The sequence below is a fragment of the Haemaphysalis longicornis genome, unplaced genomic scaffold, assembly GCF_048455015.1.
Source record: "Haemaphysalis longicornis isolate Haplotype H1 unplaced genomic scaffold, Haemaphysalis longicornis Haplotype H1 scaffold_2, whole genome shotgun sequence".
NCBI lineage: Eukaryota > Metazoa > Arthropoda > Arachnida > Ixodida > Ixodidae > Haemaphysalis > Haemaphysalis longicornis.
Window position 1 is genome coordinate 225,497,817 of NW_027526295.1, and position 23,950 is coordinate 225,521,766.

Sequence of the window (23,950 nt, forward strand, 5' to 3'; positions counted from 1 at the left end):
TCTGCGGTGGTCTTTCTTTCCGAGGGTGCACGCCAGTTTCCTTCTGGGCGGAGGTCTAAATGCTAGTTTCTCTTTTTCCCCTTGTTTCGTGTGTACTCAAGACGAAGGAAAAGTTTTAAGAAATCACCTTGATGACCGGCCTCCGACCTCGGTCTTCTGCAGGGAAGATAATCCTCTTAGCGACCTCCTCTCCTAAACTGCGAGGGGAGCCGTGTTGCGGAAAGGTGAACGGTGGAGAGGATACGGGAGAAAGAAAAGTCTGAAGAAGTGGAAAGCGTTGACCCTTAACAAGTGTTGCTGTTGGAAATTTCCTATAAAAAGGAAGTAACTGTGACGGTGTTTTCTGTTACGGTTGCCGTGTAACAAGTAACTGTGTTACAGTCACAAGTTACTGAAAAAAGTAGTTACCGGCAACGCGTTACTAGTAACTAGTTACTCCTCGAGACTGGCCAGGAGCCCTTGAGTCCTAACAGCGTCTTCGGCTAACTCGATGGTCCAGAGTTGATCCGCCGGGTCTCAGCTGAGTACTACGTTCTTCCACTGCTCCTCACTAGTAATTTTGCTGCTCTGACGAGTCGCCTGGGGGAATGCCCAAAATACATGCGCAAGACCGGCCCGTTCCCTGCATCTTTGACATTTATCCGAAAACCGGAAACTTGTTTGAGCCTGCAGGTGCGTGGCAAGATCACAACGTACACGATTAAAAGTAGCCACGCATACGAATCACATTTGTTTTTCTGGGCTTTGAACAAGACGGCTTGTTTCTAATATAGTTGGTACGTAGGCTGAATATATATACGCGTACTTTGGATAGCAAGCGGTCGGTGACTGAACGGACACAACGACACGCGACCCAAAGCTCTGCCCTTTCGTTCATTGTTCTCGCACGTTTCGTTATGTCGTGACTCACGATCCAAACACGCCGTGGCGGCCTTCGACTGCTGTTCGCAAGGTCGCGGGTTGAGTTCCCAGCCGTGGCGGCTGCTTTTCTCACGCAGACGGAAAGCAATGAGGCCCGTAATTATTTTAGGCGCCTTTTCAGGTGTCCGCCCCAGTTAATCTCCACCCCGTGGAACCACGCCTCACAGCTAAGTTGTTCTAACTTTGGCTCGTTTAGTGTCACCAGATAAGGTTACAGAGTATCGGCACTCTTTTCTCCTATTGTTCCGTGCCCCCGCATGGTTCATTGGTCAGTTCGCATCACGTGACATTTGTTTACACTGCGATGGTTCATGGACAGATCCATTTTGTTGTTTTACGCGTTTTGTGTCGGTCAACTGTGGTAGTCTCAGCTTGTCCTCCCTGCTCTGCAATTGCGCGGTACTGGCGTCGTTTTGAACGCGAAGCAAAGATAACGCGCTTCGCAGCATTTCAACTGCAGAAGTGTGTCCGTGGATGCCGTGTTTCTGCGCCTTCGGCAGTGTTGTTTACAAATGACCTTGTCGAACCTACCGGTGAGGCCGCAGAAGCGGCAATCTGGCAACACCGATAAACACCAAAATGGCCGCCGTTGCTCACTTGTGTGCCTCAGTGACGGTACTCTGCACATTATCTAGTGACACTAAGCTTGTCCACCTAGAAATTTGGAATTCACCAGCCGCGGTGGCTCAGTGGCGAATGCGTTGTGCTGCTGAGCCCATGAACGCGTTTTCGAAGTCAGCCCCGGCGGTGGTTGCTCAGATTGAGGAGAAAAAAGAAGACACTTGGGGGGTCGAGAATCCGTAGTCGTCTACCATGGCGCGCCTACAGCCCAGCTGTGGCCTCAGCGTGTAGAACTATACGCCTCGAGCGCGGCCTGTAGGGGCGCCACTGAAATCCCCCTAGCGGCCCGTTTCGAAAGCAGCGGCGGGAGTCCGCGTCCCGCTCCCCAGTGCCGCCACTGCTTTTGAGGCACGTTCACGACCGAGATTTACCGTTTGCGGGCGTTTGGAATCCATGTTTTTGTGGAGCAGTCACTCTGTTCGCAAATATGGGATGTGTTTACGAGAGCATAAATGTTTCTGACGCGGTCTTAGTGTGGTATATTCGGTCTGTATTAGCGCCAGGTGTGTGTCACAGGCTAGCGTTGCGGAACCGGCGTATGATGGAGCTGATTGTAGTTACACGGCCCTGAAATTTACTAACAGTGTCTCCGTGACCACCGGTTCCTCAGATGCTCATGCTACAGCTATACACTACGATGTAAATCAGTTTTGTGCGCTTACATAATCAGCGGAGCACTCATACCTGACAGCACGCCAGTTACGTTAGCCAATATTATACCTCAGATATTGATCACCACCATTTACAAGCCAGTCTGGGTTAATTTCGGGAATATTCAACAAAAAGTACGATGGACAATGCATAATTATACTCAGGGGTCAGCACACGACAGAGTCGTCTTGTCCCGAGGTGAGAGCCCACAAATCTGCTACATATATCCTCTGTGAGCAGCGCGGAGACAGGCTTGGAATGTAATCCACGTCTGTGACTAAATGCTTCTTTGAAATATCGTCATATGGCACAAGGAGCCTGCAGAATAAAGCAGAGACTGAAATCAGAGAGCCTTATCGCATGCCACACTCTTCCAACGACACATTTCATCGCTTGTTGAACTGTCCAAATATGCGTCCGCCGTACGATCAGGTCTTCGTTGAAGTCGAAAAACAAAAGGAAAGTGAACGCGAGATTTGTGTGTGTGATTATTAAAACGTTCATTGCTTGATTCCGCTGCTCCGCATTTGTACACAGCGTCCCCCTCTCCTCCTCCTCCTCCCCCCCCCCCCTTCCCACTGATGTCTCGCGAAATAGCAGTGCATTTCGTGTATAGTTGGTCTGGTTGGTGAACCCTACCTGGCTTAAGTTTCGACGAACGTCTTTAGCATCTCAGAAGCTGCACTGTTTTTTTTTTTCATTTCCGTTAAAGCTGTAATGTTTCTTCCGCACTTGCACAGCATTTATTTTTCCGTGGTTTCATTAACTTGCCTTGGTTCTTGCTATAAGGCGTGTGTGGGCAAATATTTAACGACCCACAGGCTTGGAATATACTTAACATTTTCGCATGGTTTATATTCTCATAAATGACATAATTTATTGTCCGGAATTGGGTAATCACATCCCCGAAACATATTTGTCTGCGACGTATATATTCGAAACGAAGTCGTATTCGTTGTCCACACTGCAAAATGAAGCCAACCTCTCACTGTGCCAGTATCAGGTAAAAACGGGGCGACAGTAGAATTCAGTCACAGCTTGACGTATTTGGAAGTGACAGTGGTGATATGCTGCTGCCGTCGCCGTCGCCCGGAAGAGCGGCGACGAAGCGCGCAGAACCGCGTCCCCCGGTAGTTCTTGTAGGCGATCGCGTAATCTACGAAGACGCGGCTGCTTTTTAAGCGACCTAAACGTACTTTTTACTTATCGACGTCACCATAACAAGTTTGTTTAGGGCGCGGAAAGGCGAAAAGAAGAAAAACCGAACCAAAACACTGCACGAACCCCTATCGCCGCGCAGCGCAAATCCCGTCAACGCCGCGGAGAAGCGGCGGCAGGCGGCGCAGCGATCGCGAAGCTCGAGGCGTAAAGCGCCACAAAGTACGAATAAATTTCGAATTTAAAATGCGAAAGTTGTCATAGCCCAAGGCTATCGTAGTAGTCGTCATTTCTGACTCGACTCCTACGATGACTGCCTCCTTTTCCGTGACGGGAAGAATTTCGTACTTGTCCCCAGGAGTCAGGCGGCGCCACGGTGATCGGGACAGGAGATCGGATTATTTTATATTGAATGATGCAGCGGCTTCGACTTCGCGCGTTGTCATATGTAGATCGAGAAGAGCTTCAGGCGCTGTAGCGTACGTTGCTACGCATTGTCGCACTTCGTTTGACGCTTGTGGGCCTGCGGCACCATTATTGGCGCTTTACGTATGTAAATGTGTAACCGACAAATTCCCCTTTTCTCTCCTCTGGAGTGCTCTATTATTACGAAGGGACTGAAGGTATAAATTAAGTGAGAATGCCGTTAGCATTGCGAGGCGTTAGTATACATTGAAAATGGGGCGCACCGAGCACTTGTTTTTAAATGACAGTGAACCCTCGCTATAATGAAGTCCTGTTTTCGGGACAGGAAACGGTCTTCGTTATAAGCGGTACTTCGTTAATAGCGAATATCACGCGTTCTTTACACAGTGCTGTGACAACGATAAAACAGTTCGAATAACGCAAGATTTTGAAAAAGCTCAAATCCCCTCCGTCTAACGACGACGATGGCTGAAACGCGAAGCCTTCTTGCGTGAAAAAATCAAATGGCAAAGCGCCGAAGCCAAAGCCGCCGCAATCAAAGTCAAAGCGCGAGCGATCAAAGTGCAGACCGCCTGGAAGTCGAAGTCCGAATTCGGACGACAGCAAACGAATTCTTCGCGAGACATCTGAGAAATCCCCCCCTCCCACCCATCTTCGTCGTTAGAGCATCGTCGTCATTACACGGAGGGAATTTGATTGATTGATTGTAGGGTTTAACGCGCCGACGCGCGACGCAGGCGATGAGGCGCGCCGTAGTGGAGGGCTCCGGATTAATTTCGACTACCTGGGGATCTTTAACGTGCGCCGAAATCTCGAATACACGGGCGTTTTCGCTTTTCGCCTCCATCAAAAAAGCGGCCGCCGCTGCCGGGAATCGAACCCGCGTCCCCGTGCTCAGCAGCACACCGCCTTAGCCACTGAACCACCGCGGCGGGTGGAGGGGATTTGAACATTCTTTGAAGAGAGAAAGCGCTAAATGTTTATAGTGTGTGGTTGTTTGAATGAAGAGGCGGCACAAAGGATGTGCATTGTATTGCCTTCGAGTATTTCCTCTTATTGTAAAACTTCGCTTCAATTCGCTTTGAAGTCCAAACTTCTTCGACCGTGTTGGAATGGCGCATTGGGATAAATGTCTGCTTCATAGCGCGACGGAACCAGGTTCACGGGAAGCCTTTCTTCTTGTTCCATCATCATCACCAGTAGTATAATCATCGTCATTGTCATTATCATCATTTTAATAATCATCATAATGTGCCCTCCCACTGTGTAAAGTTGGCTTTCCCGCAGTGAATTTTGTTTACAACACCGCCATCAGCGAGGCCAAGAAAGCTTCGCTTTAATAAAACGATTTTGTTATGACCAGGGTTTAAAAGTTTGAATTGTGGTGGGTGTGCGGGATGAAAAAGGGGTGCGCTTGCGGAGCGTCAGTGCGGGGGGGATGTTAATTTGCCTCGAACAGTTTCGTCAAGCGTTCTCTTGAAATTAAAGAAAAAATACAACGTAAGTTTCAGAGTGAACAAACGAGCTTTCCAAAAAATTCTGAGCGATACGCGTATGTGTAATGCCCACGTTCCCATGCGTGCAACTGTTTGTGTGCGTGCACACGCAGTTCTGTGAACCAGAGAAACGATAATACTAAACAGGGCGAGAAAAGACAAGAACAAGAAAAGACAAGAAAGAGGAGGAAGCCCGCGTTGATATTACCGTATGCCTGCGCGTGCATATATATACCTGTCCCCAAAACGGCCGAGTTGTTGTTTCTTCAGAGATGTTTTGTTCTCCTTCCGCCATAAGGAAAGCGCGTATTTTTACACGCGTCGACAAAACCGCACCTGCCTTTCCATTTCGACGACGCTTGCAAATTCAACCCGACTGTCGCGGTTCAGCATCGCACGTGAGGGGAATTTTCTTATTATTATTATTAGCGTTGTTTATCAACTTATTTCTTCCTTTCTTCACACACACACGCACACACACACGTACACGCACACGCATGCACGCACGCATGCACGCGTACGTATATATATATCCTCTTAAGGCCCCGCGTGCAACAGGTTATTCAGATTGCAGCTCTCCGTAAACAAGATTGGCTGAAAGCGAAACCAAAACAGTCTCTCAAAGCTAGAGTAGGGACTGGTGGTGTAATCTGTCGGTGTTTCATGCAACTGTAGGTGCGAGATTGCGGTCATACTAATAAACAAAAATGGCCTTTTTCGGTCCCGAGGTTTTCTATCGACGCCGCAAAAGTAAATACTTTTCATATGTTTAAAAAGTGCTGTGACACTTTTGATTTTCGTTTCACGAGCTCAGGAAAGACTAAGTTATCATTCGCCACCATTATTTCTGCCTTGACTTTTCTGTTTTCTTCTTTATTTAACTCGTAAATTCGATGTGCAACTGTCACATGTTGCACGTCAGGACAATGTTGAACCTTTTTGACTACATTTAGCAGAACACATTATTTGAACTTCCTCTTTCTTTCTACTGAACATAGGGGTCTATAGGGGCGAAGCCCTTTAGGGGCTGGGGCTGTTGACGTCTCCTGTCGTCGTCGTTGCATGTAGTCACGGTACTAAAACACCGGGAAACTCGTTTCCGCCTCGCCCTAGAACGCAACGCGTGCTAAAAAAAAAAAAAAAAACACCGGGACGCTCGTTTACGCTTTGCGCTGGAGCGCTTCGTAACGCGTACGAAAAAACACCGGGACACTCGTTTACTTCTCGCACTAACGAGCTTCGTGCTTCAAAGACAAGAGACTCTCACGGCAAAGCCTCTATTTCTTAACGGTTTTACCTCCGTTGGCAAAAACGCCAAGCCGCCAAGAATACCTTCATACACCGCATGCTTCACCCGTCCCCAGGCTTCACGTAAGCGGAGACGGCCCTGGATTTTTATTGCGTATAAATAATAAACAATCTCTTGAGATGCCGCCGATGCCTCTGCCCTCGAAATTCTTTAGATGATTGCGGCAAATGGGGACAAGCAGCACCGATAACTCGTTGTTGTTTCTTTTGTGCGAGGATTTTTTTCTCCTGAAGGATTTCAAAATCTAAGACAATGCCTTCAGGGTTTGCAAGGTAAAGTTCTTCGGCCTTTAAAGTTCTTCGGCCTTTCCCGGGACCGAACTGCTTTATTGGACACTTACCGGTGAATGTAATAATTTGCTCGTCAACGCAGATGTTTGGTGAGCACGGCAGCGTGAGACAAGCGTTTCTAATGATCTCAGGGAGAGGACGGACTCTCCGTAGTCGATCGGCTTCTTTAAACAGCGAGGCAGGCGCTCTCACACACACATGCACACACAGCACAACACACACAGACAACACACACACAACACAGCACAGCACATACAGCAAACACAGGACACACACACACAAGACGCACACACACTGTGCATGACGTTTCATGTTTTTTTCACGACATAGTTCCAGTGTTCAATATATTGCACATAGCAAATAAAGAATGACATCAGTATAATCTCTCTACTCTAATAAATTCAATTACTTTATATATATATATATATATATATATATATATATATATATATATATATATATATATATATATATATGTGTGTGTGTGTGTGTGTGTGTGCGTGTGTGTGTGTGTGTAAGAAAAGAAAGCTTTAAACAAGGTAAAAGCACGATTGTTGCCAACGTTTCAGCAAAGAGACTTGCTTTCGTCAGGGCAATCTCTCGCCTGGCTGGCACGCTTTGTATAGGGGTAGGTCCCCAGGTGAGAGGGGAGAAGGAAAGCAGGAAGTGAAATTGAGAAAGCGGATTGGTTTGGGAGTAGGTCGGGGGAGATATTGAGGGGCAAAGAAGGTTGTATAGTTTGAGTCGCGAAGTTCTTGTGTTGTTCTACAATCTTCAAAAGTTCTACTGCTCCCTATATATATATAGCGAATCAGAATAGGAAATGAGGGGCTCGTTGAAAATAAGACCGAAATAAGAGTTGGCAGTAAAGAAAACCTCGGAAAGCAAAGGGGAGGATGTGGTAGGTCATTGAAACAGATAAAGAATTTGGAAAGAAAGAAAGTGGAGAAAAAATGCCCGCCATGTGGGATCCGAACCCACGACCTCCATAATACCGGTCTGGTGCGATAACCACTACGCTACGGGCGGGGCGATTTTCCCCTCCACTTTCTGGGGTATTTATGTTAAGCTTTTTTTGTCTCCTGTGCTTGGGGGTGATAGCCAGCGCCACTCCGACTATTCGGGGTGAAGGGGACCTTCTTTTTAATTCCCGGGCCGTGACTCGAGTGTCTACGACATGTCAAGAGTGGCCGACCAGCGTTGAACCCTCTTAAGCTTCCTATGGCACCAAGACTGCCAGAACAGAGGCCCTCGCTATGCATGTAGCGAATCAGAATAGGAAATGAGGGGCTCGTTGAAAATAAGGCCGAAATAAGAGTTGGCAGTCAAGAAAACCTCGGAAAGCAAAGGGTAGGATGTAGTAGGTCATTGAAACAGATAAAGAATTTGGAAAGAAAGAAAGTAGAGAAAAAATGCCCGCCATGTGGGATCCGAACCCACGACCTCCATAATACCGGTCTGGTGCGATAACCACTACGCTACCGGCGGGGCGATTTTCCCCTCCACTTTCTGGGGTATTTATGTTAAGCTTTTTTGTCTCCTGTGCTTGGGGGTGGTAGCCAGCGCCGCTCCGACTATTCGGGGTGAAGGGGACCTTCTTTTTAACCCCCGGGCCGTGACTCGAGTGTCTACGACATTCAAGAGTGGCCGACCAGCGTTGAACCCTCTTAAGCTTCCTATGGCACCAAGACTGCCAGAACAGAGGCCCTCGCTATGCATGTAGCGAATCAGAATAGGAAATGAGGGGCTCGTTGAAAATAAGGCCGAAATAAGAGTTGGCAGTCAAGAAAACCTCGGAAAGCAAAGGGGAGGATGTGGTAGGTCATTGAAACAGATAAAGAATTTGGAAAGAAAGAAAGTAGAGAAAAAATGCCCGCCATGTGGGATCCGAACCCACGACCTCCATAATACCGGTCTGGTGCGATAACCACTACGCTACCGGCGGGGCGATTTTCCCCTCCACTTTCTGGGGTATTTATGTTAAGCTTTTTTGTCTCCTGTTCTTTTTTGTCCTGTCTCCTGGCGGCTTCTACGACGGCGGCGCGTGCTCTCCACCTGCGGCGTAAACATTCGAGGCGCGGGCGGTGACGCAACGCTGAGCGATGACGCGGTGACCTCTGCACGCGGCTTCTATGTTCAGCAGCATTCGGCGTGACTGTCGGCGTACGTGGCCTTTCCCCCCCGCCGCTGCTTCAGAAACACCCTATTTTTTTCCCTTCCGCATACGTTGGCCGGGATCCGGCCAGCGGGATAGCTGGCATTGTTCGACGCCTTTGTTCTTCGCGCGCCTGTCGCGCTCGCCCCCCCCTCAACGGCCGCTGCAGCAGCGGCAGTGAACGTATACGCTCCTCGCGGCGATCTGGGCGTCATTAACGACGATAAAAGTAATACTGGTAACAGCAAAACGGCCCGAGTTCGAAGGCGCATATATACGCCGTGCTTTGGCAGCCCCTACGCGCGTTTCTCAACCAACGTCGGAGTTGCAGATTAATCTGGGAGCTGATTACGAAAATTGTGTGGGGCGCTGGAGATGACGTCCGACCTAGTCGGCGGATCGTATTAATCATTCTTGGTTAAGATGCCCGTTACTTGAAATCATTTGTCGCATTTGTTGTACACTGTGTGGAGGTTGCGATGTGCGTTCTATTTTGTGGCCATCATTTCGTGTATATGACTGATGTACGCCTATGCGGAAATGAATAAGAAACTGCTTGATTCTCTTAGCCATTCACCTGAACACCCATCCCTAAATCCCGTCTCTCCTTATATAATTGTTTTATTTTCATGGGTAGCGTATACAATGGTGGGAGAAAATGGGCCCGCCAAAGCCAACAGCTGGGTTTGTGCGGCGGCGCCCGTGAGCAGGGGCCATTACTACGGTTAAAAGCACTTATTGATAGCGGTAACAACTGAAAACCGTGAAAGAAAAGGGCAGATAAGAAAAAAACGAAAAAAAGAAAGGAACGAATAAAGGCAGAGTATATGAACATTGGTTAAAACGAAAACTACATTGTTACCGATGTAATTGGAGATCTATGGGAGAGGCCTTTGGGAGAGTGGGCGTAGCCAGGATGATGATGATGATGATGATGGTGATGACGACATTGTTGCCATTTCACAGCAGACCTCGTCACGCTTGGGTAACCAGTTCGTATTCTTGCAGACCATCGTATCGTAAGCTTGCACATCACCAAAAAGTACTTAGACATCAAAGAATTTACAAAATGGTAGCTGCACATACATACACACTTCAGAAACATTCTAATTCTAGAATGGCAGCGCGCAAATTCTTCCGAGTAGTTCTAGAGTACATTTCGTCAAGCAATTGGTTTAGAATAGCAGGTAGTATTTTACACGGCCTCGCAGCTCTTCCGTAATGGGCACGGACCCTTGGCGTGCCGCAGAGCTATAGGTTTAACACTGAGAGCTCGGTAGTCCGTACACCAGAAATACTTTAGACAATTTTCTTAAACAAAATATGAGATGAGTGTAAGCCGCTTTCCTTAAATACGCTGTCAGAATACGACACATGCGACTTGTAAAAAACACTTTTGGCAATGTTTTTTTTTTAATAATGCTGACTCTTTTATTCCAGGTAATAGAGCACTTGAAAAGCAGCACATGCCATACCTGAGAACATTGTATTTCTTAGTTTGAGCAAGTAGTTTGCGAACAGAGAAAGGCAGGAATATCTTTAAATGGTACAAAACACAGGCACTACCTCTAAGCTTTTCAGATATGTGACTCATGTGTGCTGCATGAAAGATCCCCACCAAAACATCCCCCTAAGTATTTAACAGACGCGACACAGAAAAGTACGGTTACAGGATCGAGATGTATGTATGTATGTATGTATGTATGTCTGTCTGTCTGTCTGTCTGTCTGTATGTATATGTATGTATGTATGTATGTATGCATGTATGTATGTATGTGAGTGAGTGAGTGAGTGAGTGAGTTAGTGAGAGAGAGAGAGAGGGGGGGGAGGGAGGGATTGTAAAACGCCCCCTACAACGGTCGCGGGTCCCTTTTGAAGCGCTTGCCGCGGTATTCTTTATTCGGTGAACCCGATGCTAGCGAGCCACTGGCCCACGACATGATGATGATCACGTTCAGATGAAGTGGACGTAGTTTGTAATAATTCATAAAAAGGGGAGGGTGATGTCTTCCTAAAGAGAAACTTTGGAAGTCCCGCTGTGCGCAGTTACAATGCCTTTAAAATATATGTCTGCAGGGCAGCTCAGTTAAGGATTAACGTGGCGACAATGCGTTACTAGGCGGTTAAACTTGTCTTCAGAATGATCGCTTAGCGTTAGAGCTTTTGTGGGGCTTTCATATGGATTCAACGGCGTACGCGGCAGAGGCGCCACGGAGGCGGGCTCCGCGGAGGCGCCGGCGGGACCGGCCATGCGTGAGAACAGCGGTGGAACAAGAGGGGCACAGGGATCACCTTACCAGTGTGTGTAATGAAGAAGTGCCCGCGGAGTGAGGAGCGACGTCGCCGCGTGTTTCCCCCGGCTCCGTTTCCAGCGTTACTTCCACCGGGACACCTTCCGATGCCGACAAGTTTAGCGGCTCTCTCTCCCTCTTCGTCTCGCTACCTCTCTCCCTCGCTATCTGTCGGAGCAAGGAACTTTTGTGGCCTCCTGGTGGCGTGAACCTTAGCATCCAGTGACCTACTGTTCTTCGGTTCGCACACGCAGGCTGCTTAGTGAAGTTTTGAAGTGTCGAAATCGTACTCACCCGGCTGGAGAACCTTTTACTGATGAGAAAAATCTTGGAATGTATGCAGAAATTTGCTGTCATTATGAACTTTAACCCTGGTATTCTGAATCCTTCCTCCACTCAAGCCTCCAGTGGAGGAGTTCATTGAAATCGATTTCCCCATGCATAAGCATGGTGGAATCCTTCCCTCAGCTGAGTGGAGGGAGCAAATGGAGTGGAGGAGGGAGTCGGAATACGGCCCTAAGAGTCGGAAGGGTAATTCGTCGTATGGCCCGCAAATTTTTCTAAACTGCCGGCAGAAACGGTAAAAAATCCCCGGCCATCTCCACTAACGTGAAACCTGGGGAGAGGCGGAGCATGCAGTGTATACGTGTATTCTTGGCGCCTTGGCGTTTTTGCCGACGGAGATGGAACCGCTGGGGGATAGAGGTATACAGCTTTGCTGTAAAAGTCTCGCGTCTTTGAAGCACGACGCGTTCCAGCGCGAGGCCTAAACGAGCGTGCCGATGTTTTTAGGGGCGGACCACCTTAGGACCTCGCTTTGTGCGTGGATTGCCCCTTGCCGTCTGTGTACACAGTGCTGCGCATGCGCGAGGAACATTGGATTGGATTGGATTAAATTGAATTGTACGGATTGGATTCGATTGGAATTGTATATACTATACACGCGCGTTGTCACTCATTTACATGCGTGAGTGGGCAATGCCACGGGTGATTTAAGGTAAGAACGATCCCCAGTGCTTAGCCCACTCGTCGTGGTTCACTTCGTGGAGATGCGCGAGATATTTTAGTACGCATTCAGGTCTAGTGCGAGGTGTACACGAGTGTCCCGGTATTTTAGTACCGTGACTACACGAGACGATGGTTACGACGACTACATGAGACGCCGACAGCCCGAGCCCCTAAGGGGCTTCGACCCTGAAAAACCATACTCCCCTTCATCTACGACCTCGATGGTTGAACGCGAATCTTTCTCCCGAGGGATTCCTTGGTGGTCGTCTGAGTTTGGACTTTGACTGGCAGACGGGTTGGACTTTGACTGGTTGAACTTTGACTCGCAGGCAGTTAGAACTTTTGATCGCAGTGCCTTTACTGTGGCATTTCGTCATTTAATTTCGCACGAAGAAATCTTCGCGTTTGATCAACCATCCTCGTCGTTAGACGGAAGGTTGCGTGATTTTTCTACTAATTTTTCACGTCCATGCAGCCCTCTCCAAATCCAAACTGCTTCGACCGTATCGGAATGGCGCAATCGGATAGACGCCGGTTTCAATTCCGACCACGGGAAGTGTTTTTTTTTTTGTTTTTTTTTTTTTCAAATTCAGCGTACACATCCAGAACACTTCGCAAGTGGTATACCCCTCACCTGCTCCCTCGATGTCCTTACTGCCGTACCACCACTCCATCAGACCTCACACACCTAGTTTGGTGGTGCCCAGCTTTCGCCACGCACCGTACATTTAAATCTCCCCAACCCCATCCCGATCCACAACAAACTGATGCACAACTAGTATATGAAATAGCGGTTTATTCAATTAAAAGCGGTCTGGCACGGGTTGTTTGAGCGGGTCCACCCCCCAACGAACTGGTGAATGTGCACAAACCCTATTGCGATCACCATGAACTGGCCCATGAATTGCAGGTTCAAAGAACTGGCCCAGTTATTGAGTCTACTGAGAACGATCAGCATTAATTTGTTTATTTTCTCTTACCCTCCCTCCCCATTCCCTTCCCCCATCGTGACCAGTGGTCATCCTTTTCTATTAAAGGTTGTCTCTCTCTCTCTCTCTCTCTCTCTCTCTCTCTCTCTCCTCTCTCCTCTCTCTCTCTCTCTCTCTCTCTCTCTCTCTCTCTCTCTCTCTCTCCTTGAGGCGCTTCCACTATCATCATCATCACCATCAGAGAAAGTTTGCTTTCCTGCAGTGCGTTTCTGGCACCCACAGACGAATCACTGAGACGTAGAGAGAGAGAGAGAGAGAGAGAGAGAGAGAGAGAGAGAGAGAGAGAGAGAGAGAGAGAGAGAGAGAGAGAGAGAGAGAGAGAGAGAGAGAGAGAGAGAGAGAGAGAGAATAAATATTTTTAGTTGTCGAGCGGAGGCTGATGTATGGGCCTCGCCCCGTGGAAGGCACGCCTAGTCCGGGATTTTCAAATGACAAAACCACTCCAGGCCATGTTGGGAAACCGAAACTGCTTCGTGGCAACACGTGGCGCATAATACGGCAGGGACAGGCCAGAAATTGATAAAAGCTGCGTGCACCACGGTCGTAATGCTGGCTTGCACAGGCAAACAGTTTGTTGGGTTTATTTTATTTGCTTGTTTTAAAGATACTGCTAACCCTGTGAACAATGTCCTTGTGGCAGGAATGAGCCGTACAACACACGGATTACAGAAATTGAATGGACGTGCAACAAAAGAAGTTCTCTTGGGCAGTGATGGTGCAGAATAGCAGCACTGTCTGTTCAGAAATTCTAGACAGCGAACCAGAAAAAAACAAACAAACGAATGGAAGAACTACAGGGAAAAACGTGGTCGTGACACAGGCGTAAAAAGAGCCTCAGACGAGACGGTGTGTCGCAAACAATGCATGAAGATGTGGGAATGGGGCAACAATAGACCTGAGCACACACGATCGATTTTTTGAATGCCGACAGGAAAGGTTGCAGTAGTAGCCGACATTCTACATTATCTCCGCAGAATCTAATCCGTCCACTTGCAGATGGTTCTGAAAAAAAATCAGCACATTAGTTTTGCAAGAAACGTCTTGGAGATTTTATGAGTGATGTGAACGTGTAGAGCGTTGAAACAATTGTTCCATGTACATTCACGGACAACTGAAACGCGAACACGAAAATATGAGCCCCAACACACAAATAGCTGATTTCTTTCTATGCAAGTCAAAATGACGTTTCAGAGTCACAAAACAAAGAGTCACAAAACAGAGTTACAGAAACAAAGTTTGGAATTGGGGATTTTAAGATATACCAACAGTGCACCATTATTGGACCTCAACGAATAGTATTTTTCAATTGTACGCGTTCTGGTTCATATTTTCGTGTTCGCATTTTATTTAGCCATGACTATTTCATTATTATCAATTCTTTTAAAAAATACTGTGGTATATCAAGCCAGGCGTCCTTGCCAGGCTAACCTCGGTCTCTCTATGGTTGATTCACCGTGGTAAATTAAATACACCAGTTTTTGCCTGGAATAATGACATGTAAACTGTGAAGTGCTCAGCCGAGAATTTTTCGAAATAACATTTGGCGATATACACCAACTGTAGTGGTTAGAAATATATCGAAAAGTTTCCTTTAAATATTCTCGAATTTAATTATGTTTAATGGAGTGAAAAGATCTGAGAACACTGGGGCGCATTCTGTTATCTGTCAGGTGCATGTTTTGTCGGCCAGCAATTTGATTTCGTCTATTTTTCTTTTTTTTTTCTTCAGCGTCAGGGCTGAAGGCATTACAGGCAGGGTGTGTTACAAAGTAGAATGAACAAGGGTGAGGAGCATTAAGTAGATTCATCTGAACAACAAAACTATTCTAATTACGCACTTTTATGTGTTCGTTGCCGGGCAAAAGTGCGCAAATGGCCAGATCGAGCATGCACATCATTTATAAAGCTATTGCTATAAAACACTGTTAGCTAAGGCTCTTTTGAACAACCCAAAAATTTGCATGCAGGCAGTTTAATGGGCCAGGCTATTGACTCAGCGAAGACGTTAGCACTGGCGTGAGGTACATTTACGGTATTTGGGGGGAATAACAGAAATGTCATTAGGCGCTAAAAAGAATTTAAGATGTTCAGAATGATGTAGTATTTTATGACAGAGGTGAAACGCTAATGATGGTTGATTAAAGCTAGATTTTATGCTCGTGATACTGGCGGTGCGATTTTAATTACACGGTATGTAGCGGACAGCGTTGCTTTGCGCTAGTATTTGGAGTAAATGGGTTAGCAGGTTTCGGAATGAATCCCTAATGATGGGTGCGGCATACTGAGGCGTCAGTGGAACCAGCGCCTTGTTCTGCCGTAGTGGAAGGTGTCCTTGAAAAATTATGTCGGAGATGGATTGATTGATTGTAGGGTTCAACGTGCCGACACAACGCAGGCAATGAGGCGCGCCGTAGTGAAGGGCTCCGGATTAATTTTGACCACCTGGGTACCTTAATTTATCGTGCGCCGAAATCTCGTAGACACGGGCGTTTTTGCTTTTCGCCTCCATGAGAAAAGCGGCCGGGAATCGAACCCACGACCTCGTGCTCAGCAGCACAACGCCTTAGCCACTGAGCACCGCGGAGGGTCATGTCGGAGATGGGCTAATGCGCAGCTAACGTTGTAATAAATGGCATATTCTGTGTGAATGTGTCTACTGTACGTGTACGTATATATGTACTCGATTGTTTCGTCATGAAAAAGTCAACTGTATCTTTTTTCATTCAAATTTACGCTGTGCCTGGGAGGATTGCGAAAACTGGCGTGGAGAAACACGAACGTCGAACCGGATTGCAAACAGGTTCAACATTTTAATGCAGCTTTTGGACCGTTATGCTTTCCCATCCCGCCGTGACAGGAATGAACCGGAGTGAGGTATTCTCGGCGTTTGAGCCCGTTCCGGTGGGGTATTTTTTGAGTTCGACACCTGGGCTTTTGAAAAAAATCGAACGCTTCTTTATGGAAAAAAGATGGTCAAAAGAGAAGCTTTTTCCGGTACAAATTCAAAGTCCACAATACAATCATCCAAAGTCCAAATATGCAACGCTGAGCTAATCTAATCAGCACGTTCAGATGATTCGATCTATTAGTTTGTGATTGGGTTATCTGAATGTGCTGATTCGGTTAGCTGATTTGATAGGCGCTGGCTCTCGCATGCAAATCGCGTAAGCAGGTTTAAGTGCCCTAGAAATTTTTTCAGTAGCACTTCAAACCGCTGTTTCAAATGTTACTTTCCGCGTACTGGTATCGATGTTGTCTCTAGGTTGTAACAGAACGCCAATCCCTATGGGCTCACCTTTAGGAATTCTGTTCAGGCCCTGAGAGCCAGTTTTGTAAAAAGATCCCACACATCTTTCAAAAAACGTGTTTTCCGTTCAGTGTATAATCATTAATTTGAAGGCACTACCCTCCTCAGGCTTCGAAAATTTACATATGGTAGGATTCCAGGTTTTTTTTTTTTTTCTCCTTGGGATAAAATCTCTCGGTCTGGATGTATTGACGTAGTGTCGGACAACACGTTTAAAAATTGTGTGTTATGCTTGGAGTGAACGTGACGCCCCTAACGACACTGAGCTTTAAAGATATAATACTCTTGGTTAGCCTAGTTTTGAAGAGGGCTGGGCTACTGGGGCCCGTACACGAACAGGACAACGTTCACAAAGTTAAATTCTCAGGCTTACGCGCGCACACAAACAGCTTTGTTCATTTGATGCGCCGTTCTTGCGTCGAGGGTTTTTCGCCACCATCGCCGTCTCATTATCGTTAAACTTGAATACTCTTTCGAGTGAGGAGAAGGACTAAAAATTCATCGAATAGATTGAATAGTGGCCGCCCCTCGGTGGGGGGCTTCCTCGAATCTATGTAAATAGGGATACAATAGGTCGGTACAATCTGCGGCGTTTGCTCAGTGTTCTATTTGCCGAGTCGCTTATCGGCAAAGCAAACTTCATGATGGCTGGTGTTTCGTTTAGGCGTGGATTTGTTTGAGCGATTTTTGTTCGGTGAGGCATGGTGTTGTCCCAGTAGATTCACGGTTCTAAACAAACGTAGTTTAATCGCACTCGATTGCTCGGGATTGAAAATGCCCAACTCGTCGTAGTGGATGACGGTTTGACAGGGACGTTTGAGGGTATTCTTGTTGTCATTCGCCAGCGAACGCTGCCATTTGCTTTTTTTGGGAATCCGTGATCACCGTCCTAGATAATTACTTCGCTCTCTAAGGTGGTTGGATACTGTTTTCTTCAGTATTGCTTTTCGGGTTTTTTCTCCCTTCAGATATCCCTTTGTACAGTGTGCTCGTACAATAGTTCACTTAAACCGAAGTTTCAGTTAGCTATTAGTTGTAAATAACGTTTGATTTGCTGATAATACTAGTTAATTCATGCTCTCCCAGCCTCTCGCGCTATTCGGATTTTACCGCTGTTAACATACGGACTGCACGAGCTACTGCGAAGTATTATTGAAATGGTCTTGCGTTAATTAAAACACCGGTATTTCACTCTAAAAACGCGATTTTCTTTTCCGACGTGTTTTATGTGATTTTGAATGCAAAGTCCCCAGCTTGTTTCTGGTATCTAGCGTGCTGAAGAGCTTAAGGCGAGATTTTATATTCTTAGAAAGGGGCATTTTATTAATTCATTCTGGGAAATCAAGGTGCCTTATGTTTGGTACGTTTATGGAAAGCCTTAATTGCCATTTTGGGGGAGCGTGGTGAAAATCGGCTTGGGATGTTTATAACGTGTTACTGTAGCTTCAATTTTTTTCTTTAATAAATTCTTGGAGGAACAGGTGACTTGCGCGCGTTTAAAGCCGTTCCTTCAGTTCTCACGAACGAAAATGGAACAGGAAAAGTAGTTTCATGAAAAGAAAACAGGGAATACAAATAGTTTTGTAAAATTTAAGATATAGTTCCTAATATTGTTACCGCGTTTTTTCAGGTGCAAGTCGAATGCTGACGCTCTTTAGTGTGATCTATCTAACCAAATTGGAAAATCAGCTTCAGACTTTGTGACTTCGCAAATTCTCTCGCGCACAACTTCTACGGTTGGCCCCGAAAGTCTGCGCGGTGCGTTTCCGGATATCAAAGTTAGTTTCTCCGACTCCTGTGACGACCGAGCATGTGCTGCGCATTCTGAAGGCGATGATTCCGCGTGTGGGGCGGAATTTTCTACCACATACCGGGTGTTGTACCGATAGGGAGCGCAGAAGAGCTATTTACGAACTGCAGCACGCACGCCGGCAGACTTTCGTATCCAGACCGGGTGATGTACCGCCAGGGAGAGCAGAAAAGCCTTTACGAACTGCAGCAATGTCCAGCAGACTTTCGTATCCATACCGGGTGCTGTACCGCCAGGGAGAGCAGAAAAGCCATTTACGAACTGCAGCACGCACGCCGGCAGACTTTCGTATCCAAACCGGGTGTTGTACCGCCAGGGAGCGTGTAGAAGCCATTTGCGTACTGCAGCACGTCCAGCAGACTTGTGTATCCAGACCGGCTGATGTGCCGCCAGGGAGAGCAGAAAAGCCTTTACGAACTGCAGCCATGTCCAGCAGACTTTCGTATCCGATAGTGCATGCATGTTTCGGGGGAAAGAAAAAAAAAGGAACTCCCGTGTGAATATTGCCAGATAGCGCATCGACATTCTTTCCATGGGCTCATCTCCGCACATACACCGCTACGTATGTTTGCCTTGGGGTCTCTAAGCCCAATAATTAATAAAATACATGTTATTAACAGCATGATTATTAATACTCTATAAGGCCCTTGGATACATACCTATGGAGTACATCGTGTCCCGCATTACGCACGGACAGACATATTTTTGGAGAGATTCGCCTAAATATGCTTACGCATTAATAAATTCAAATTCAAGCCGGCCTATCATAAGCAGGGGAGAAGAAGAACGAACACAAAGGCTGGTAGGTTAGCCAGGTGAAAAGCCCGGTTTACCCTACACTAAGGGAGTGCGGTCCAGGGTAGGAAAGAGGGGGAAGGCGAAAAGAGGGAGCTATGAACGGGATTGCGCGCACTCGTAGACCTTTCTAGGGCACTAAAGACCTTCATTCAGACATGTGTCGTTTAAAAAACGGCGAAGGGCTTTAGTCGCCTTCTGTGGACTTGATGGTAGGGGACCTATGTCGTAAGATTGTCTGTACCGTGAATGTGTGAGCTCGGCGACAAGCACGTTTATTCCCGGGGAATATTGGTGACAACGACAAAGGAGATGCTCTATCGCCTCTTCAACCCCAAAGGCGTCGCTGCGAGCGCTGTTGGCGATACTGGTGAGGAGGGAGTAGGCTTCGTAAAGGCTACTCCCAACCACAGCCGCAAAGTACATACCACTGGCATCGATACAGACCGCGCGGATAACGACGCAGGAGTAGGGGATCTTGGATGTGGGAGAGCGTGGATTCACAAAATACGGTGAATTCCGTCGTTTCATAGTATTCATACGTGCAAGAGCACGGAGCATCCTCGCGTCATCGGTCCTTGAGAGCGGAAGCAAGATGACGCGTTCGCTCTCGTAGCCTGTCCAGGCAGCTTTATACGCCAAAGCGCTGCCGATGATTCTGCAGTGACTTGGCAGCCACTGGAATACGATGGCATAGCCATTGATGACAGCCTCATGGAATTTTCCTCTAATTTACGTCTCTAGTTGGTGTAGAGTGCTCTAGCGCAGGGCTGCTTGCAAACTTTGTTGGGCGCCAGTTTTGTGGAGCAGCTCCGATAACGCGATCAAGAGCACCACGAATGGCTGTGAGTTCGACCTAGAGTGGGTTCTGCATTACGATAGCGGTACGGCTGACTTGCACCAGAGTTGTTGTGCATGCACGTCTTTTGTGTTTCACTCGAGTGGTCGCTCGAGTAAGCCCTTTATCCAACGGCGTACTTATTGCCCAACAATTATATTCGGCTCGTGGCGACCGAGCGCGGGTGCCCTCACACAACAGCTGATGTAGGGTACTCTTGTCTGAAAAGGGTTTATCACTGTACCTTGTTATCTCACCAGGAAATACGAGTGTGATCAGAAGAAGCCTTGCGCAATGTGATTTGTACAATGTTCCGGCGAACTGCAAGTGTTTTTGTGAGTGCGTTCTCGGACAGCTTCGGTCTTTTTTTTTTCTCTTTCGCTGCAACGCATACCATGTATAGTGAAATTCTTTTTTCCCTACCGTTAAATAAAAAGTACGTTGACCTAAAACGTATCGTTTTGCTTCTCTCAAAGAGCGTCAAAATTAGCGTCAGTTTAAAGGGAAAATCTATTACTTCTGCTACTCACGGAAATAAATCTTCTGAAAGGCATTTGAAGGTTGTATTTTCAGTGCGTAATCCCCGAGATCGTCCCAGAATCCAGGCGCGTGGCAGGGAATAGATAACCGCAGGTTGCGTAGAACTTAGTGTATACCCAGTTGTCTGTTCGTGCAGTTTAACAATGTTCGAGCCCAGACCCCAGTGTGTATGTTGTAATATGTGGCCTGCCTTTCCCCAGCCACTGGAGGCCTGCCGCTACACCGCTGCGCTGCGGGTACAAGTGCTTTATTTAATATTACTGCCGCTAAAAAAGTTAAGTAACGTTAGTACTGATGCGCCCCCGGGCTGAGCCATTTGTTTGAACAGCTGGAACGTATCCGTTGGCGAGATAGAAATACATAAAAATGACAGGTCGTTCTAAATTATTACTCGACCCTCTTTTTACCGTGTTTATTGCCTCCTTGTGGTATGACAGGTGCTGCTTTCCGGCTCACCGCACTTCTTGCAGAAGTGATTTCTCTGGAGAGATTCAATGTAATGCAACACATTTTCGTAAAGCTAATATTGATGGCGAAATCTAGCTTTGTGCGAAGCTTCAAGTTGAACAGATTGCCGTGCCAGGTTCCAGAGCCATGGGAACAACTATCAGTTTTAAATGCACGGGCAGTAACATTTGACGTTGAATTACACAAAAACTATTTGGAGTTCTTTTAAATAATTGTTATAGTCCTTATATCCAAGTCGATTCCTTGCCCTCTGGGAAATGTCACTTTTCTGCAATGGTTCTGCTAGGTTCCTGAGCGGTCGGGCCTTTGAGCAGGAAACCAGGAAATGATTTTGTCGAATTCTCTGCTCGACAAGTGTCGCTATATTAAGCGGGGACACTAGCTGCCTCTACGCGAACGTATTCCCTGTGGTTTTCTCTGAGTAATAAAGTTTATTGCGAGGACATTTCTTGATTCACGTCCTTTTATAGCGAAAACATAGGTTGAATCATTCTTCAGTCCATTGACACCGTTAGAAAAACTGCGCACGAAATTCAACGCTATCCTGGTAGCTAACACTGCAATGTTTTCACGGACATTCGTTGTGAAGGGTAACGTTGATGCGTGGGATAAGGATGGCGCCTAACTGCGGCAGCGGAGGAGAACAGCAATGACGCCGACGCCCCCCCCCCCCCCCCTCCCTCCCCCTTGGCGTTTCAGACGGCCTTCCCGCGGACAGCTCGGCCGTCGTGCATCCGCAGAGGGTGACTCCCGGCGGACGCTTCCTCAGCCACGCAGTGCACCACGCGGCCACCGCCGGACGCCGTCGGCGCAGGTTTCTCGAGGACGCCGATCGCAGCGTGCACGTGCGCCTGCCCCTGCCCGGAGCCGAGTCTCCGTTGCTGCTCAGCCTCCGGCCCAACGGCCGCCTGCTGGCGCCCGGGTTCGTGCTCGAGCGCCGACTGGGCCACGGGCTGTCTCCCGTCCGCGGCGTCCGCAACCTGACGCGGCTGACGTCTCCCGGCTGCTTCTACACCGGTTCCTTGAAGGGCGGCAACGGGAGCCTCGCCCTGTCCACTTGCAACGGCCTGGTGCGTGTTTCCTTTACGGGCTGACCTTGCAGTCGTGGCTCACTCGAGGTGACCAACTCGCGTGTGGAGTGGTTCCGGCTTGGAGGCCGCCTAATGTAGCCTGCGAAGCAGTCAGTGAAGTGCAGTGAAGTGCTGTAGCGAGGAACGCTGGAAGCTGCATCTTCACTGCATGACTAAATGAGCACTGTTGGGACGACCTATAAACTCCGCATGTCTGATGCCTTCTAACGTTAGCGAACCGAAGGCGGCCGAGCAATGGCTCACTTTTTAAATGCAGAGCATTTCAGTAACTCACGATGTCACCCGCGTTGGCGTCCGTAGTCCGCACGCTCACTGCGCATGCGCGTCGAGTCGAGGCGAAAGCGAACCCTCTCTCGCGAGGGGCATTGGATTGGATTCGAACGCTCTCTCGCGAGGGGCATTGGATTGGATTGGATTGAATTGGATTGGCTTGGATTGGATTGTCTTGGCTTGGCTTGGATTTGGATTGGATTGGATTAAAGTGGATTGTGTTGCGTCATAGCCGCGGCACGTTGCGTCATAACCGCGGCAGACGCGCTTGGGCCGGCGCATGTGCAGTACTCTCTCTTCCGCGGTTTCCTCTCCTTCGGGCGCGCTGCGCATATAACCGGTGTGCCGTTCTCCGGCCAAGCAACATCCGCGGTTGGCTCAAACACCTAGAGTCCACGCCGCTTTACAAGTACGCCAACGTCGTCGACTGGGACCGGCTTACGCAATCCCCTCAACGTATATAAGCGGCGGAGCGCGCGTTCGGAATTCAGTCAAGGGCGTCTTTGCTTGGCTTTCGCTTGACGTGACGCTTTGCTTGACTCGAGTAGATGCGACGCATTTACTCGAGTTCCCCCCGTGGGAAGATGCGGGCGGCTTTTTCTTTCCTCCATGGTCACGCCTCTCCCTTTGTCGCTGCGGCGCGGCCGAATCCTGCATCTCGAAACGCTGCGGCGCGGCCGACTCCTGCATCTCGAAACGCTGCGGCGCGGCCGACTCCTGCATCTCGAAACGCTGCGGCGCGGCCGAATCTCTCAGCGGAGAACGACCCAAACAAGGGCATGTCGCTACGCCCGGAGGCATGGAGGAAAAAAAAGCTTAGGAGAGGCCCCCCGCTATCCCCGCGCATTGGCAAAAGTGTGGAGGAAGTCACGTGTTTTCGGCGGCCATTGGAAGTCGCGTTAGCAACGGCGTCCTAGCAACAACCCGCCCGCCGTTCGCCAGTCATGGAGGAAAGGCAGCGCCTGCCTTGTCGTCCGATTGCGAAGATCGCTGCTTCGCTTTGCTGCGCTGTGGTCTTGCGGAACTCGAAAAGGATGCTGCGAGTTGCGACAGCTGCGCCGATGTGAATATGTCATTTAATTTCTACTTGCAAGTGCACCTTGTACCGCGTCAAGCTTTTGCTCCGGTCGCGATCACGACGCGCCTATTGAAGTGCAGATATCGTGAACGCGCCGTCCCGTCGTACGCGCGGACACCCGTCAGGTAGATTTTCGGGAAGTGATACACGGTGTGCAGTACGTAGGCGACTTGCAACCGAACGATTCGCAACTCAATTTTTTGGTTATCGCCGCTGCAATATATAGTTTGCTAGGCCGGCAATGCGCGGCAGTGCCTTTGCAACTGTTACAAGGTAGATTCCCAGTTGATATAATTCCATCGTCCTATTACCTTAGTAGGTGTCCGTCTGTTGACTGGAAGAGTGCTGGATCTGGAATCTGGATCTTTTTTCGTTCTATTCTTGCGTACGCTTTTGTCACAGACACGGCGACTGCGGCGGTGAGTCGAATCCACCATT

The 23,950-nt window shown here is 48.1% G+C and overlaps 1 protein-coding gene across 1 annotated transcript in view; it reads left to right on the plus strand.

Moving 5' to 3' along the window:
* Positions 1–23,950, plus strand: part of LOC144170032 (A disintegrin and metalloproteinase with thrombospondin motifs 7-like) — a 137,465-nt gene that overhangs the window by 42,397 nt on the left and 71,118 nt on the right. The window contains exon 2 of the mRNA XM_077699521.1: positions 21,773–22,143. Within this exon, the coding sequence (XP_077555647.1) occupies positions 21,773–22,143 (371 nt within the window). The remainder of the gene's footprint in view (positions 1–21,772; positions 22,144–23,950) is intronic.